This window comes from Filicampus tigris, chromosome 2 (genome assembly GCF_054856515.1).
Source record: "Filicampus tigris isolate MCC_2025a chromosome 2, RoL_Ftig_1.0, whole genome shotgun sequence".
NCBI lineage: Eukaryota > Metazoa > Chordata > Actinopteri > Syngnathiformes > Syngnathidae > Filicampus > Filicampus tigris.
The window spans coordinates 25,430,935-25,451,006 of NC_141218.1; the positions used below are offsets into that span (position 1 = coordinate 25,430,935).

The following is a 20,072-nucleotide window of genomic DNA, read 5'->3' on the forward strand; positions in this document are numbered from 1 at the left end:
CATGCACAAAAAGACAAAAAAAAATGGAAAATACTATTTAAAAGTAAAAAATTAGCAGCACTCTTACCAGGTTGCTAACTCAAAGGTGCTATTTGAAATCCCTTTGAAAATCCCAATGAATATGTGGAAGGCGCCAAAAATACAGTCTGGAGAGAGCACCCACCAAATATAAGCGTAATTACACTACAGACTGTAAGTCTCATTGAGCATTACAGAAATTATTCCATTGCTGTGATTGACCAGTCAGGTGTCAAAATGTTTGGATGGGTGGGTATGTACTGTAGGTAATGTACAAATACATTAACATGCAGCAAAAGACACACTCTACGTGGTTAAGGTTTGACCTCATCATCCTTGCTCCATGATACCCCACCTCCCTTTGAGAGTGAGAGCAGACAGTGCTGTTATCTTTGTCTCTCTCGCTTCTCTCTCTCTCTCTCTCTCTCTCTCTCTCTCTCTCTCTCTCTCTCTCTCTCTCTCTCGCTCTCTCTTTCTCACACACGCACGCGCGCACACACGCACGCACACCCCCGTGCACGCAGAACACCAAGCAGAGACAGAGGTGACTGGGCTGGGGTGGGGACATTTTCATATTTTTCTCAAATGCACTGTCTACAAGTGTGTGCTTGCATGTGTGTGGGTGTGTCCGTGTAGGATAGACAAGCAGAGAGAGAAAGTGGGTAGAGAGAGAAACATGGGTGGCAAAGGGGAGGGAGTGTGGATCATGCATGTGCATTAACTCAGCTCCAGCGGCGCAGCAGCAGCAAACAGCAGCCGCAGCAGCAGCGCAGGAGGCATCGAGAGGGAGAAGGCAAAGGAGGAGAGTTGGAGGGAGGCTGCTTAGAATAAAAGCTGCAGAGGACCGCTCTCCATCACTAAAAGAACAATAGAGGTGTAACAGAGGAGGGAGGTGGGGGGCGGTCATGAGTGTAGTGAGACAATAACCGAGTAGAAGAGGCACCCTGTAGTCAGTGAAGACTGAAAACGAGGCTCCTGTCCTGTCCGCTCTCCATGTTTTTGGGCACTCACCGTACTATTGCCCTCGTCTCCAAAGCCAGGGGAGAATGTCGGGGAAGAAGGAATTTGATGTGAAGCAGATCCTCAGGCTCCGCTGGCGCTGGTTCAGCCACTCGTCCCAAGGTTCGGCAGGAAGCGGTGGTGGTGGCGGGGTGGGAGGTTACATTCAGCAGGATGGCACCGACCACAGGGGGACCCCCGTCCAGGGCCGGCTCAAGAGTCATTCTCGGGAAAGGGGTGGAGGAGTACTGCGGAAGTCGAGCAGCCCGGCCCACGGTATCCTGGCGCCGACGCCGGGACCCACACCTGTCTATGTCAGAGCGGGTCAGCAGTCATGGCAGCAGCAACAGCAGCACACCGTGCCGGGCCTTCAGGTCAACGAGGACACGTCCAAGAGCGCTCCCTCGCCCAGCACCCCCAGGAAGGAGGACCCCAACAAGGGCAAAGAAGATGTGAAGAGCAGCACAGAGGAACCTGCAGAGGTTGAGGCCAGAGAGAGGTACGACTGTTGACCTCATAGACCATGTGTTCATGTGGTGCAACTTCAGTCACTTTCATACACTCACCCAACAACATTCTTTACACCTGCACAATCTAAAGCGTGTCAGTGTGCGTCAGTTTAAAAAAAAAATCTGCCGTTACTGAGAGTCAGAAACATGTTTCTAATTTGGGTTGTAGTTTGGAGTGGTGTGGAACTCACATTGAAAGCTAATTCTAATATGTTCTCACTTGTGGAGTTAATTGATGTAACCCATGCTTGAAACAGCCCTCCATATGGACCAGTACAGCTATATACAACTTTAAATTACAACCATATTTGTAAACACAAGGGCGGCAGTAGCTATAGAGTCATCTTGGAAGCCTGTTTGTTTGGAGTCACAGGTTCAAGACCTGCTGTGGATAGAAAAATATGGAAATTGAGAATGGTTGCTGGAAGCAGGCCAGTTTACTTTGTGAGGCTCCCCTGAGAAGCACGGGCCTCTTCATTTTGACATCCCTCCACAAACTAAGTACGTTGGAATATTCAGGAAAATGCCTTTCTTAAAGTGTTGATCAAAACAAAGTATCAATGTATCCGAACGGGGAACATAGCACTTATCTTATTTTGATTAACTGAAAAGTGTATACTGTGCATGTTAGCTCTGCTTTGAAGTGTTTGGCCCAAGTGAGTCTAATGAATAAGGCGAATCATTGCTGACCTCGGGACTCGCTTTCATGCTCCACAGCTCGTTGGACAGGGTAAATCATTGGCAGGTTATTTTCATTATTCAGTAGACGTAAAGCCTCAACTTCAGTCCGTTTTGAGCCCATTTTCTGACCTCCTGTCAGACTTTCATGGGGTTAATGTGTTAGGCGGGAAAAAGCTGTGACATCACTTAACAGCAAGAGGCCCCTTTTAAACAGACAGCAGCGTTATCACATGAATTACCCTGATGCCCATTATGCCACTTTGCAAGGAAAATGCTATCACAGCAAGTGGCTTCAATACTCAGTTTGATCAAGGCAAATGCCATCACAGCAAGTGGCTGCAAGACACGATTTGATTTATAACAAGGCAAGGTGTTTTGCAAACCTTAGTTCTAATTGTCCAGATCTTTCCAGAGGTCTTGTCACAGTTTTATAGTTTTGCTTAGTTTTGCTTGTTAAATGTGCTTATCCGCGATCTGTGTGTGTGCTTGTGTGCTTTCTGGCTGAAAGCTAAAAGGAAAGCACCTTCATATCAACGGAGAAACCACCCTTTAATCTTGTCTGTGACATTTTAAGTGACTGGTACTATGCTTGCTTCATATACCTGGTGAGGAATTAAATAGTTAAATGCACCTTGTTGCTTTATTTTAGAAAAGGCTCAAAGTGAATAAACTGAATGCCAACATTGTGTCAAGCAGGGTTCACTGAAAGTTGGGGATAATAGGACGGACTGGGAATTGTTCTAAATTAGCATGCAGTTTTGGAATCAGTTCAACATTTTGCTCTTCATAATTGGCAGATATCCATGTTTGGTGGAGGGTCCCAATGTGTGAAGAGTGCATGCATAAGAGATGTGCTCACAGTAGGAAAAGAAAATGTGTGTTACTCGCTGGCTCTCAGGGGCCATGAGTTCATGTTGGTCATGTAAAATACAGCAGCACCATCATATTTGACAACGATGCTGAAATATTAAAAGGGGTGCACTCCGTGGGATCATAAAACATGCCCTTGGCCTTCCTGCACTTGGTTTTAGTAACATGCATTTATGGGCTTCACAACCGTGCAAAGTAATCTGATATATAAAGTCAATTTAATGAGAAAGCCTTCCTTTGCACACATGAAATTGTTAAACGTCAACGCTGATTTTTCAATATTATGAGTTCAATGTAAACTAGAATGACCCTCAGTAGCATGCAGACCTTTTCCAAGGCCAACAATTTCCTCATCTAGATGAAAATTAATAGTTTCATATGCAAACTTTCTGAATTTGCCTAGATTTTGTTGAGTCACGAAAATGATTGACTGAATAAATGATGGAAAATGGAGGAACCAGAGCTTTATCTAAATCTGCATCAAATTTATTATGTTTCATGAAGACTGTTTTAGCCGTAATCAGGCTTTCGGTCACCTTTTCTTTTTGAGTGATACTGCAAACAAACAAAAAAATACCCTAAAAGATTAACAATCTAAAATTAATGAGGCTCTTACAGAAAACTGTCTAGGTAGTTAATGTGACCTACAAAACCTACAATGATGATGAATGAATAAATGAACACAAACATAAAGGAACAAATCAAGAAACCTAAAAAGGCCAGACACTTATAGAGGAGGAACTGGTTGTGCTGATTGCAATGTACAGTAGTTACCAGACAAGCTAACAGTTAGCTTAGCTCCTGCAATTTCTTCTTGTTTTTCTTTTTCTCCTTGTTGTTTTCATTTTCTTCTTCCTTTTCTTCTTCTTCTTTTTCTTTCTTTCCTCTTTGTTTTCTTCATTTTCTTCTTCTTCTTGTTTTTCTACTACTACTCCTGGGAGTCTGGATGCTCTGTGGCACCATGCTACCTTTCAGAGGTTTGCACAGTTTTGGTACTACGGCCACGGACTTATATATGAATGGACTAACAAAACTGCTTACTCGCCGTCAGGATAAGGGAAGCCACCTGTGGCCATCTTACATCGCCACTCGCTAAAGCCCGCCTAACTTGAATACAGTACATTGATTTCCCTCTATGGCGACAATGCCACCGTGTATGGCATACAATTGTACCAATAAATAAGTCGGTGAGAAGCACTACATGAAAATTTCTTTGGTAAGAATGCAATTTTAATTTTCCTCTTATAAGGTATATCTTTGAGTGCTACTCAAACATTCATTTGCATCATGTTGTTGTAACCATCAACAATGAAATGAAGGCAAAGCCCGTCAGGACAAAATTCGCTGCAAAATGTGTCTCTGTCAGTCACAAGTCACGACACTGAGATAATATATTCTGAATGGTCGGTGCAAACGGTGAAGTTCATTCTTTGAAAGGCCCTCATTACTCCATACAGATATAATCACTGACAGACCTCTCTTAAGGTCAAAATTCCGATTTCTGAGTCATTTGGAACAACCCGTTTACATGGCTTGAGCGGACAGAGTTTTACCCCCCTCATTTTTATAACCTGAGTGAAATGGCGAGGCACGGACGACATGACGTAATTATACGTCATCTCCACTTGTAAATTGCTTCCGTCAATAAAACTCACTATATACATGTCACTCACTGCAAGACTGAAGCAGACGGTTTCCTCCTCGCTTTAAAAGTGCGGTCTCGTATTTACTCATAGCTTTCGCCATGTTTTGTTTATCACTAAACATGTAATTCCGGTGGGTTGGGCACCAAACACAGGTTCATACAAGCACTTCCTGTACTACAAAGACCAGTAGCCTATTCCTTGCGTTTGAGCATGCACAGTGTGTCCCGTGCATTTGGGATATTCCGATTCAGGTTGGAATGGGAGTAACCCAGGCATTATATTTGAGATTTTAAACACACGAATAAGGGCATATTCGGTTTATTGCACACGTTTACATGGCTTTTAAAAACCTGAATACTGCCAATATTTGGGTTTTAAAATGTTTATTGGCTGCATGTAAATGTAGTCACTGTGCGACAGAAAGGAGCACCTGAGGGGGGTTATGGACTCCATTCTGAGAATTTCTACCTTGGTCAACTCAGGCCTTGTCTACACATAGAGCCGGGCTCTTTGAAACCGAATATTTCCCCCTCTCCGTATATAAAAAAAACGTTTATAAAAATGTTATAAAAACACTGCCTCGTTTGTTAAAAAAAAAAAAACATCCTCCCTTCAGATCCATCCCACTTTCTGTGTCTTTCTCCTGAAACCGCTCCCCCCTAACCCCCTCAGCCCTCCTTCCAAAGCCCTCCACCCGTTTGTTGCTCCGGGAATTCTACCAGGAAGTATATAAACACTTTTACTTTGGCACTTCCATGTCCAGTCTGCTTCTGGGTCCAAATTCTGCTTCTCACATCACACCTCCTCTGGAAATCAATCCTAGGTGCACATTTTAAGATCAACCAATCGAGATAAACATAGCTCTACCAGTCAGAAGATGAAAAAAATCCTTCCGTCACTGTGAGGATTTGTCAGGGCGCAGAGTGGTGAATCCTAATCTTATTGATTCATAAAAGAAACAATGATTTCAATGGTGTGTGAGTGTGGTCGATGACTGCACTGGGGATTCTGAAGGCATTGGGCAAATAATATTTGCATGGAAACAGATGGAAGCTAAAATATGACTGGACAATAAAAAGAAATGACCCACAAATGACTGAAAGGTGCGTAGTCAAGACACATGTAATGAAATGAAGACAAAAGGAGCCTAGTCTATCTGAATTCAAGCAAAAATCCGACAACACCTTGGTGGATTGGTTGCCAGTCAGTCACATCTTGTAGCAGGCACTCAATCACACTCACATTCCTACCATCCCTGAGTCGGAGCTGAACCCGCACTGCCTGCACCAAAGACAGGCGAATTTACCACTACACCATCAGTGATATGGTTTCTGACTCATTGGTCCAGATTCTTTTGTGACATGTGTAAAGATACTCCTCAGAAGACAGTCAACATCTGTTTAATATCCAATATGGGATTATGTTCAAGATGTAAAAAATAGAAGCAATAAGGACATGCTCAGAAGCTAAGGAAATAGGGATATTGACTGTAATGTACATATTTCACACTCATCAGTGTTGATTGATTGATAGATGTATGTCCGTATGGATGGATGGGTTGACTGATTGATTGATTGATTGATTGATTGATTGATTGATTGATTGATTACAAACATGTTATCCAAGCTGTTCCCAAAATATTTTATGTCATTAAAAAGGTCATTTGGGGGCTGCCAATGTAACAACAGAGAGGCTTACGGTGAAACTATTACATATTGTTGGATTTTAAAGTTTCACAGGCTTTGCTTGCAGTCAGACACAATGATGACAATAAATTAAACTATGACTGGATATTGTGTGAAAAAAATAATCCTAACGCTACTGATATACTTTCCAAGAAGAGTGAGACAGTGAACACTGTTGTGCTTTTTCACATCCGGGCTCAAATCATTTGTAGATTTGACCTGAAGGATTGTGACAAATCATGTGTCAAGGATTTATGATGTGAGACGTAATAGGGGCATCAGGCTGGTGGAGTAAATGAACGTACGCATCTCAGTGACATCTGCTTCGCTGCCAATGTGTCACACAGTCGCTGGCCTACTTCGCCTCGCAACTCTCCACACGGATGCCCCATCTACTGTAGATGTCAGTTACAGCTATTTCTGTGTAACTTTACATTGTGAAATTGAGGGGTTGCAGTTGTTTTTTTTTGTTTTTTTTTAATTAACACAAATCTTGTTTAACCCGAATATTGACTGCATGTACACGTAGTCAGTGCTCCCTCAGTGCTGATGGCTGATGGATTTTGTCTGAGTCTGCTGGGTCCATGACTGATCAGAATGTACTGCGACATGAGGAGCGGAATATGGACCAAGAAACAGACAGAACACAGAAAGGCCAAAGTAAAAGTTTTAAAGACACCAGGCCACACCCAATAAAGAAAGAACAGACAATAAAATAAAGGACCAAAGCAACTGAGACCTTGGACCCAGAAGCAATCAGTCACAACAAGAGGATGAGTCAAACATGACTAAAAAAACAATTTCAAGGTGCTCTTTTTTAAAAAAAAAGGACTTTATGAGGCTTGTCTCAACCCACATTGATTTTTGGGGCACTTTCAAAACAGTTTGTATGAGTGGAACAAATGGCTTACAGAGACAAGCAGGAGCAAAGAAAGGTCAACGACTTGTGTCTACATGAGCATCTCTGGTGAGTACGATGTATTTTTTTGTAAAGTTTTTATAGTGATAAAAACTGATTCTGAATTGTTGCAGTGTGATGTATATTGGAAGGTAAAGGTAATTGTTTGCTTTAGTAATAATGGTATTCTTCCTCAACTAATGCAAAAGGCCTCTGCCACACATAGTTACATAATGTTTTTGTACAGTATTTTGCGACATAATGACGTGATTAAGAGGCCACTTGAATACTCACTGAACTCACCACTTGCCACTGAGAGGTATAGAAAATGGATGGATGGCTCTTTTTTTCTGTTTTGGAACTGTTTGTTTGTCTGCCCTGTAGTAAATGAAATATCAGTCAAAAACCACATGTTATTGTTACTGGTATCATTTGTCAAATATTTTCAATTTGATCCGGTTTATGGGCTTCTCTGAAAAATCTGAAAATGACCAAACAAGACATTCAATCCCAAAAACTACTTTGTTCAGGAATGTAAGTAAGTAACTATTTTTATGCACATTTAATGTTCCTGTCTTTTTCTAGTTTTTAATATTAGGGGAGAGGTAGTTTGAAAATTCATGCAAAATAATGTCATCATACAAAAATCGAATTTCATTAAGAGAGTGAATTTCCATCACCCAAGGAAACCGGAACTGTGAGGGAACATTTTGTTTGCCCATTTCACCTTACAAACACATTGACTCATTCGTGCTGTGCTCTCAGCCTCCAACTATTGGTGCTCTATTAGGTACATAGTGACTTTAACAATTAGAAGCATGCCCCTCAGCCTGCTGTGCATGTGTTGAGTTGCAAAATCAAATTTAGTGGAGTAAGTCACAGCCAATCTCACTTTCTTACACCCTTGTGTCTGATGCAGCCACATCTCTATTTGTCCTGTCCTCATCCAAACAGACTCCATAGTTGGCACAGAATGTATAGCCCACGTTAACCTGAATGGAATGGAAACCCTGACCTCTTGCACATAAACACTAACAGAGGTTGGAGTCAGCGGTTGTTAGTTTGAATGATATCTCAATTCCCTCTCCGCCGCCTTGGAAAAGAAATACCGCCGCCTCTCTCATGTCAGCAGCAGTAAGTCAGATATTTGTTGGAGGCCTTATAACCCCACAAGCATCACCATGTGTGGCACATGCTAGAGGTGGCGAATGGCTAAATAAAGTGGAGTTGTCATCTCAGAATGACATCTTTGTGGATAAAATGCATTCAGGATCATTTTGCAATACATTCTCAACATTGTTTTTCTCATAAGATCATCTTGGACAGAGGAAACAGATTCTGCCGAGTAATGCCATGCAATATATATATATATATATATATATATATATATATATATATATATATATGCTGGACACATCCCCTCTTTTCTGTATAAATCAGCATCTGTTCAATTTCCATTCTTGCAAATTGAGCTAATTCAAAGAAAATAATCCCTTACACAGCTTTTCATGAATTTTACATGGATGCTATTAGGAAAGGGCATGACTCAGTTCTGCAGTATCCTGAGGCACTCATTTCCAGTCATTTGCATTGAAAAGAATCACCGAGCCATAGATAACTGTAATAAACTGGTAAAATAAATAAATAAATGGAAGGCTTGTAATTTATAGATATGATTTAATTTAACAAACATATTTAACCAAGATATATTTAAAACATTTGTTAAATGCTGGTTTGTAACCGCAATGGCCCAATGATTGACATCTAACAAAACACATACATTTCTCATGATGACAGAGCACATTAGCAACAGGAAGCAAAGGATGACATTGACTAATGATAACATCAGCCATGAATCATACGCCAACAGTAATGACTTTCTTTTACTATACGAGTCAACCTTGCATTAGAGGAACCCCTACCGTGTGTGACAAGCTTTCTGCAAAAATCTGCACATTTTCACCATAAAGACTCCACCAACACTAGCACACATAAATCATTTATTAGCATCAGAAGGCAGAACGTTGCAGGCCACATAACAACAGCTAATTTCAAACGGTTTAAATATCATTTTTTTCATTTAAAAAAATCAGTGCTTCATTTTTCCATTTCACACACTGGGTGCACTTTGGGTAATAAGTTCAAGTATTGTCTTCTATTTAAGACCAGCTGACGCTGCTTTGATATACTTGAAAAAAAATCTGCTCCCATATGTATGAAGTGTTGCATGAGAAGCACTTTGAGATCTGTCTTTGATGAAAAGTGATTTTTAATCAAATGTATTCAACTAACAATAATAATAATAATAACTACTAGTTTTTGTTGCACACAATTCATCCAAACTTTGCCTTCTACTATAAATGTACATATTATACTCTAAAAACACTTAGGTGAAAAATAACACAATAAAACAATTTTGGGTCCAAAATGGACCGATCCACTACTTTGGTCAGTTTGACCCAACTTCCTGGAGTTGTTTTCTGCAAAAACAATCCCAAAAATGTGTAGTTTTATGCAAAACAACCCCAAAAATTGGGCTGTTTCGTACAAAACAACGCAAGAACATGGGTCAAATTGACCCAATTAGTCGATCGGTCCATTTTTGACCCAAAATTGTGTTATTTTTAACCCAACTGTTTTTAAAGTGTAGCCATTAAGATTTCTATCAATTTTCACTTAATCAGACTGTCTTCTTCTTCTTCTTTAAAATCTGGTACAATCCATAATTCAACACTATAAACCTCTGAAGTACAGTTGAGAAAATAATTGTACTCATACTTGGGGGAATAAGTTTGTATGTTTGTGTGGTCTTAGTTTGTGAAAAATGTTTATATGAAGTAATCAACAAGTAATACTTTATTATCTTAATTACAAACACCAACAAGTTAGAAGTGTTCAAAAATTCCAGTGCAATGTTAACCACCAAAACAGAAAAAGTACAGAACAGAAAAGACCATTTCTCAGCACTCGTCATTGCAGCCTCAGTTTCAATTTCATTAATACACAGTCGGTGTATTTACTACTTTTTTCCCCACTCACACAACTCCAGCATGCACGACTGCCAGTGCACTGAGGTGGAAGGAGCTCATGAAATATATATAGTATAAAACTGCATGAGGCTTTTGTAAGCTCAACCCAATCTCTGTCTAGAAGCCCTCAGTGGCAAATAATCATGGCTTGACTTTGCTGCCTGGGAAGCAGCTGATGCTTCACTGAGATTCCCTGTAACATGACTGACTCATATTTCCTTACCCAGCAGGTCTAATCTGGTCTGAATCATCCAATCTGGGGAACAGTGCGAATGTTGCAGCACAGGAACGATATGTGATGTGATTATTTAAATCTGCTCTCTATAGATTAGATATCACTGTGCGTCATCAGGTGAAAAAGCTGCATGGCACAGGCAAGGAGGCTCAAAAAGAGATTTGTCATGAAGTCAGGAGAGAAGGTGGAAAGCTGGGTAGAAGACATACAAACCTTGCAGGATAACTTTTTTGCGATAGCGGAGAAATGCACTCCGTTATACTGAGGGGTGTTTAATATTGTGACCATCCCATGGAGCTAAACAACGTAGCCACAACAATAAGAAACTCTTGGATATTGCACAAGCACAGTAAAATAAATATGTCAAACATGAAATGCATGTACAGTATCGCATTTAGACAACCACAGTGTAGCTCAATTTATATAATTACCCCCGGCCCCCTCACTCTAAAAGTGAATAATTGTGGTGTGACCATAAAAAATAGGTTGTCATGGATTATTTGCTTCTGTAAAGGTTTTGAAATCTGCTGAAACATTTTGCCTAATTAGAATAATTTACATTGCCTCAAGTGAACTGTTCCTGGACAACACAAAAGACCTCTCCAGGCCCTGATAGCGTCTGTGACTCTTGAGTCAATTGATTTGTTGTATGCGATGTATTGCAGTGGGCCGCAGTCATTTCCCTGAGACGGGTGTAGTGATGCTTTAGTGCCTCAATAAAATCAGGCTGTATACCTTTGATGATACCACCCACTCCTGCAAGAGAAATATACACCTCAGAGAAATTTACCGTCCTCTGGAATGCGATGCCACCGCAATTAGTGTCGGAGAGATGAGCAGGTATGAAAAATCCGTTTTAGCAGGCCTTAGAGCCGATACAAAAGGAGTGCATCTCGTTTTTATGGCCCCATTGTTGTTCTGTTTTGTTTGGTCTTCCCATCCAAGATGAAGCAGTCATTAGGGAATTATCATGGCAGCACTATGTATCATGCTTTGCACTTAAATATTACGAAAACCATAAAAACTGACCCTAAAGAGACTGGAGAGCAATGTTAAAAAGTTCCACAGACAGGTTTTCATGACTTCAGCGAACAATTCAGAGAAAGTCAGACACAACTTTCTGTTAATCATTACGTTAATATAAGCAACCGGCCCCTCCATTCTCCCTGCATAACCAATTTTTTCTGGAGTCATTACTTTGTGCTGCCAACCAAAACGGGATTTACTGGTCATTTTTTGGAACATACTTTGAGAATCATCAGCTTTTAATTCTGCTTTGTTAGTTAGCTTGGATTAAAAATCGTCACTAATTTCCACAAAATTATCCAGAGGGTGGGCATATGGGCCCTGCAAAAACCCATTACATTTTGGTGCAGCACTGCATAAAGGTGTTTATCATCCTTTTTTTCCCCACACTGTTGTTCTGTTTAGCTTGCTTACATTGGTGAAGTTACACATCAGTATTCCAGAGGCACGTCAGTCTGAGATGATCGCTGGTAGCCATGTGAATGTCAGAGCAGAATTGTTGGTCCGGTTAAATTTTTACTTCCTGATTTATGTTCCAGTCCCATTGGCTTGATAAGACTATCAGCTGGGGCTGCTATTGGCCATCTTTTAGTGAACAAAAGACTTTTTGTTACACATTTTTGAGTCCTTGTGCTTGATGAGAAGGAGCTCTGAGTGAAGGTGTAGTGCCGACTGCAATTTTAGCATCTTGTATAGCCCCCGATTGGCTAGCTGTCATATAACTGGCCATTGTGAAGCATGAATCCGTGTTTTATGTGTATGTTTTGTTTCCATGTTTTACATGGCATTTCTGTCACAATATGTACTGAATGAAATAATACCTCATTTTATAGTTTGTGTCAGTGTAAAAAAAAGAGAGCCTGAAAGTGTTTAAATGACAATATTTATTACCAGAGCTGGGCACTGTTTTGCCGGTCCATCCTCCGTCCGCGACCTGGGCATCCTTCCGTATTCGTCCCTCCGTCTTTATTCATAAAAATGATCATCCTGCGACCCCATCCGTCCTCCTCCTTTTAAAGCGGATCTGTCCATACGTCCGCCCCTGCCCACCAAAATAAAAAAAAATAAAAAAGAAATCATCCATGCATGATGCCACGGGAGAGATGCTAACGACAGAGGTTTATTTAAAGCTCATTAGCTGGCTAATTTACTATTCGAACCCATTTACCTTATGGGCACCCACTTCTGGTTTAACGGTTTGACGAACTGCTTGCCACCACACGTATTGATTCCATTCACTTTGTCTGAGCTTGCCCTCTGTTCTCTCTGTCTCTGTGATTGTGTCCTCCTCCTCCTCCTTTTTCTCCTTCTTCTTATTTTTCTTCTTTGTTCCTTCTTTTTTTTTATCTTCTTCTTCTTTTCCTTTTCTTCTTCTCCTCTTTGTGCAGACATGTTTTTTAAAAATGTTTTTAAACTTTTTGCAGACCGATCATGTGCGGTGCACAGCGTTGCCGCCAAGGTGTTCCCAATGCAAGCAAGTACGCGCAATTGGGTTATTAATGGCCAATTTTGTCATTTGCCCATTTCGTCGAGTAGGTTGAGATGGGACGGACTAAAATCCACCTCCGCCTTTGCTTAGTTAGTCCGTTTTTTAAAAAGTCCCCCGTTCTCCCTTCCAAAAATAGGCGTCCATCCGGGACGGAGGGACGGACCATTCCGCCCCCGGGATGGAATGCTCAGTACTGTTTATTCCTCATCAATCATCTATCTAATGAGTTTTTCTATCTATATAGTTTGATTGTTTTTAATTCCTTAATATTAGACTGGTTAGCAAACAACACAGTAAGTTTAAAATGTTACTTAAAATATTGCATTCACAATAAATAAAAGTTTTCTGATGGCAACAGTCTGGACTCTGTAAGTAAAGTTAATCATAATTAATCCTAGTGGTCGCATTTGGGCACTAATTAAGTTTGACATCCACGGAACCTCAAAACTTTATAAAGACGGGATCTGGTGATTTTCTTTTATGGGATATCAATATTGTCAAAGTATACCTATAATAAAGTTTCTTTTACATGTATGAACAGGGGAGTGATGCCGATTTTAAGACATTTCAACATGCACCATTGATGTGGAGGGGGCCAAAGTGACACTTTTTACACAGGACCCCAAATCCCAGGCAACGACCCTGTGTATGAGTGACAAAGAGTAGACTTAAATATCAAAGATTTTTTTTGCCCTCAAGCGTCAGGCTGAACACAGCAGAGGCACTGTGCTGATGACAGTGAAATCCTTCTGTGACATGGCATGGTTGTTCTTGTGCAGCGGAATAAACAAGCCCAAATGTCAGAATGGAGCAGCTCTGGTGAAGGGCACAAAGCGACCCGTTTGCATTGTTCGGCACGCGTCAGAGGGATTACTGGGATGCTGGTGAAACAGCGTGTAATCTCGCAGCCTGCGGGGACGGAGATGCGGCTTTCTCACAATGCAGCGATGAACAGGCGTCTTCGCTTGTTAAGTCTCCCTGTGATTGGCACACATTTGTGTGCACAAGATAAACACAGGCCTGTTCTGAAAGGAAGGCTGCGGATTGTAGCGCTATTCGTCCCACTGGACTGGGCTACTTAGTTATCCACTTATTTACGCAGTTTAGTACACAACAGTTTTAATTTCATCTTGGAAAGATGCAGAAGCACCACAGAGGACAACTGATTATGTGTGTCGCATGTCCAAATAAACATTATTGTCCCCCTCCTCCATCATTCCTGTGCTTGTCTCTTTTTGTTTTGAATCGCAAAGACACGGGACAATGGACAAAGCGGAAACTTAGAGTTACTGTGGCTATCAAATTAAAATTCATTGCGTGACACGATTTCAAAGGATTTGATACTGAATCCATGTACCCGTAGAAGTTTTTGTCAGCACTCAATATTTGAAATTGAAATTGAACTCTTGGAACATTTAGGGGTTAATGACACGTACGTCAATGGGCAGCACACAAGGAAAAGTGCTTTACACATCTGCCTCACAGTACTGAGATTTTGGGTTTGAATCTCAGCTTGGGCCTTCCAGTATGGAGTTTGCATGTACATACAGGTATTGTATTCCCTGAGCTTGAGCTGAGCTGAGTTTTTCTCAGGACACTCCAGGTTCCTCCCACATTCCAAAAACATGCATGTTAGGTTGATTGAAGATTCCAAATTATGATTGATTAGTGTGAATATGAGTGTGATTGGTTGTTTTGTCTATATACAGTATGCTCTGCAATTATCTGGCAACCAGTCCAAGGTGTCCGCTGCCTTTGGGCCAAAGTCAGATGGGATAAACTCAAGCTTACCCTAGACACCAACGTCTAAGTCATGTCACATCAATATGATTTAAAGTGAAATTATTCTTCAAAAAACAGGGGGCTGTTGGAACTTTCATAGGGAACAAAAGGACTGAAAGGCAACTAATGAGGTTCAGAGTCCATAATCCAAGTCCTCTTTCATGTTGTCTTCTCCAGGTTGGCTCTGAGCACCTTCACCAGAATGAACAACAACTCTTCGGACGAATTCTTCCAGGCCACAAATCACGCCGAGCAGACCTTCCGAAAGATGGAGAGCTACTTGCAGCATAAACAACTGTGTGATGTGCTCCTAATAGCAGGCGATCACAAGATACCAGCTCACAGGTCAGTGCTTCTCTCGGCTCTCATTTACTATTTCACAGATCTGGGCATCGTCCCTCCGTCCCTGTCCTGCATATTTAATCGACCCACGTGGTCCGAGTCGGTCGGAGTCAGCCAACCGTCGTCGACACAGACACAAATAAATAAAAAATAAAAGACTGTTGTGCACTTTGCTGTTCCCCGACACACTGACATGTGACCCATATTCTTATTCATATTTCACCAATTATCACGCTGTGCATGACAGTTATTTTTGTTTGATATTTTTTCTTCGTTTGGCGGCGTGTGTGCCATGGCGGCGCCTGCATCCGACCTATAAATTACGTTCTTCAGGGCGATTGGCTGTCGCCGACGAGGGAGCACGTGGGTCGATTAAATATGCAGGACGTTAACTCGGGGACGGAGGGACGATGTTCAGCTCTGCTATTTCATTACAACGTTGTGAAATGCACAAACTTCATTAAAGGGGAAGTCAGCCCAAACATGTTTTTTTCAAGAATGTTTTATGCAAGCTCTCTAGTTGAAAGAAAGCATCATGATGAATATTGCGTTTGTGGAATATGAGCTAAGCAGCAAAATCCACCCGTTTTTAGCCATCTCAGGGGGCGGCCATTTTGTCACTTCTGTCAACTGAAAATGTCGGATAAAATGATGGCTAAAATGGGTTTTGCGATATTCCATAAATGCAATATTAATCAGAAGGTCCTGTTTTAACTTCTGGGCCTGCATAGAACATATTCTTGAAACAAATATGTTTGGGTAGTCTTCCCTTTTAAGATTTCCAGCCTGAATGTTCGGCTTTGCTCTGGTTTTACTGGGCTGTTTTGAATGAGAAATAATCAAATAGTCCTTAGGAGACTGTTGAGTCTCCAGATGAGCAAATACATTGTTCAGCAGTGCGCAAACAAATAAAACCCACTCCTGATATCTAATTACACCTCTGCCCTCTCACATCGACATGTTACATTTGAGACGCAGACGCACACAGGGATCCAAAGCACAGGCGTGTCGTTATGTGGACATCTTGCCCTCGGGTGGCTGGCTGAATGGAGCACAATTTGAAATGTATCATGAGAATCAATGGGCATCTACTGAATGCCAAATTTTACAGTGAAAATGACCTATTGACGATAGCATGTGTAGCGATACCCAAAATGCACAGTTTGGTTCGATGAGATACTCTAGAGTCACTGTTCAATATTTTTTCGATATATTAATTTTCTTGCAACATTTTCAGACATGATATTATTATTATTAAAATTATTATTATTATTATTATTAATTTTTTAACTTGAATACCTCTTCGTCCCCATGATAAAAGACACAAGGGGCCCTGTTTTCGTTCTGGGCGCACAAAACGCAGTCTAAGTGTGCACAATGGTTAGAGTTTTCTTTCTTTTGGTATTTTGCTAGACTTTGCGCCATTAAGTATGGGTGTAAATGGGGCATTTGCACCTGTGGGATGGAGCGTAGTGTTTTCCCTGCCAATCCTCACAGCATCCCCCATTTGCATCAAAATCTGGGCGGTACAGAGCACATGCCCGACTACACTGTGCATTGCGGAAACAGAAATTAGACTCGCTGGAGTTCGTGTATGACGTTTGGCACGTAAACTGCAACACCTCCCCTTGTCTTCAGTGAACTTCTTTCTGATGTGGGCACACTTTTGCAGAGGAAAACCCACAAAATAGACATTACATGAAGCATTCTCTCAAAGTATCAATCAAAAGTGAGCGGATGAACATGAAATATAAATACAGTGCTAATGTTGGGTTGTGATAGAGTTTGCATGTGTGCCTAGTAAAGTGACTGTATGCTTCCTGTTCCATAATTGCGGAGAGTGAAACATGTTTCCAGGCAAGAAAATCCTTAGGTGCTTCTCTTTACGTTTATTTTAATGCAGAAAGGCTGTCCATTTCTGCAAACCGCTTGCACTCCAGTTTCTTCCACACATCTCAAACCAACTTTAATTGCTGTCTCGATCGCCTTTGCATATTGTTCAGGTTTTTGGTTTTTAATCTATCATAGTGAAAACCACCCAGTATTTTATGATATTATCATACTCCAACTAATGAATGCAAAAACAATATTCAGTCATTGTGCTAGTCTGTTCCACAATACATGCCCGCTGACCTGCGTTTGAGCCTTACTTGAATTGTCTTTTCATCAGACTTGTTCTGAGCGCCGTCTCCGACTACTTTGCTGCAATGTTCACAAGCGACGTGAGGGAGGCCAAACAGGAGGAGATCAAGATGGAGGGGGTGGATCCAGATGCCCTCACCGCCTTGGTTCATTTTGCCTACACTGGTGAGTGCTCATAAAAACATTCACAAGTACTTGCAGGTCGTTATGAGACCTCTGGAACGTGACCGTGATTAAAATGGATCTATCACTGAGGTGAATGACTGGCCATCCTCATGACTTCATCCAACATTGCAATTGCCCTTCTGCGTGTGAATAAGCATTTCCTTTTTTCACTGTATTGCAAGTATTTAAAATTAAAAACAGGATGTTACTATGATAATTTGTTCAGCTTTTATGAGGGGGTTTAAAAAAGCTGTTTGGTGTTTATTACGTCAATGAATGTTAACACCTAGGAAAAGGATTTATGCTCATTTTTATGTATTCCGTGATAGGATGGCAAAAATTACGAGTGAACTATATGGCCGTTACAGTTTTTGCCAGTGCAGCTACTTTTAGTCGTTGGATAAAAAATATAGCTTGCACACTGTGACATTGCAGGTGTCCTTGAGTTGAAAGAGGAGACCATCGAGAGTTTATTGGCGGCAGCTTGCCTCTTGCAGCTCTCACAAGTCATCCAAGTTTGCTGCAACTTCCTGATGAAACAGCTTCATCCCTCCAACTGCTTGGGAATATGTTCCTTTGCTGATGCCCAGGGCTGCGCAGACCTTCTCAATGTGGCTCACAACTACACCATGGTAGGGAAATACAGGTTTCAGAGGTGTGTCTTATTTCTCCTGCATGTAGCTATAGAGGTGACAACTTGTTAGAAACGGCTCTCAATACGAAACAGTGCAGACCTGAACAACTCCAAATTGGATTGGATCCAATTTGATAAATCTTATTTATATACAGTACTGCTGAAATGTTGTGTCTTCCTCACAATTGCGTTTTGGTCTGCAGTTCAAAATGAAGAGACATACACAATTGCCTAAATTGTTTCACTGTATTTATTCATGTTATTTATTAATGGTATTGAATGGTCTTTTATTTAATTGTATTCAGTATATTTCATTATATTATCAAAGCCTGACCAGTGACTAAGACCACAAATTAGCCAATGTTTGACATCTTATATGCAACACATTTTCCCTTAAAAAAAAGCATTTTGGGGTAATTTCTTAATCATTTTAATGTCATGAAAATAAAGAGTAGCACACATACATTAAGCAGGCGATTTATTTTTTTCCCTCCATATCACATAATGCATGTTATATTGACTGTGCACTTTGCTTGTGTCTCACGCTCAGCCTTCTCCCTCTGGGTCTTCATTTGTTTGTCTGTACTGTCCAAATAGTTTTGCCCAAGTCCTCTGCCTCTTTCTGTGTGGTGCTCTCAACTTGCTTCTTTTCAGCTCTCTCAATGCCATCATTTGACTATGTCTCAGGGTCTGCCTGATTGTTATTCATTTTTATGTAGCAGAAATGTAGTCCTATATTCTCTTCATTTTGAAATATAGACAAAAAACAATGGCGAGAAATCCACACCATGTGAGCATATACATTTGTTATAACAGGCTACTATTACAGGCTTGCTTAGTGTTGTGTTGTGGAAAGGTTAACTTACGGTACCTAGAAGCAGGTCGAATGTGACTCGGGCAAAACCCCTGGCCACATGCTGGCCCCCTCAGAAAAAATTGTCTAGAACCTCCACTGATGACAAAAGTAGTTGGTGAGTGTACAGTTTGGCTTAATAATACAATGTGTGTTTCAATTGTACATATATCAGGTATTCTATTCCTATCACACACACTTGACGTGATTGACGTGAGGCAGGTGTAGTAAATGAACGTAAATGGAGCATATAAGCATTTTGTTGAATAAAACCAAATTAAATGTACATTAATATTTCAGTCACAGTAATATTATGTCAAGGTAGTGTTGCGTGTTAGTGATGAAATAGTGGGTTTCATGAGACCTCCTACATTACTTGCATGGAATCGTACGTCATGTGGCTTAATACGACCGTCCGAAATTGTGACAAAAATTACGGTGCATGATGACATTTGAAAGTACTTATTAAAATATGCAATTGAAAATGTTAAAACTATGGTGAACTAAAGTAATGGCTCCTTTTTTGAATGATATTTATTATGATCAATTTTCCATTTTGATAATTTACATTCATGAAGTGCACCTCCTCCCACCTAACAGTCCTTCCCAGTGAGAGTTAGCAACACACACTTTATTTTCTTCCTCACTGTAATTCTGCCACAGTGTCTGTTTGACAGCTCAGTGTCAAGCAGCTCCTTAGGCATCCTTGCAGGTTGGCCATGGAGACTTCAGAGGCTAAGGACAAATATCAAGGTGAAAAAACATCAGAGGCAAAGGCAGGCCAAATTGGTTGAATGCAGTTGGGGCAAAAATAGTTGCAGCTGACAGGTGATTAAGCTAGCCTCTCATAAATCATACATGGGTGTGAAATCAGATTTAAATAGAACTGCATGTCTGAAGTACATTATCCAACCAGGTATGAGACTTTAAAAATATCGTACCGTATAACATATAGAACCGTGTAACATGAAGATGTTGACTAGACTAAACAGCAGGCTTGTAATGTAACCAAGTATGAATACTGTAATTTTCATGCATCTGTACCTCCTTTATTATTCATAGTTTTGGA

General features: G+C 40.8%; 1 protein-coding gene across 1 annotated transcript in view; it reads left to right on the plus strand.

Moving 5' to 3' along the window:
• Positions 1 to 546: 546 nt before the first annotated feature.
• Positions 547 to 20,072, plus strand: part of klhl4 (kelch-like family member 4) — a 42,543-nt gene continuing 23,017 nt past the window's right edge. The window contains exons 1-4 of the mRNA XM_086023702.1: positions 547 to 1,516; positions 15,045 to 15,212; positions 17,380 to 17,516; positions 17,952 to 18,148. Coding sequence (XP_085879828.1) covers positions 1,065 to 1,516; positions 15,045 to 15,212; positions 17,380 to 17,516; positions 17,952 to 18,148 — 954 coding nt within the window. The 5' untranslated portion in view covers positions 547 to 1,064. The remainder of the gene's footprint in view (positions 1,517 to 15,044; positions 15,213 to 17,379; positions 17,517 to 17,951; positions 18,149 to 20,072) is intronic.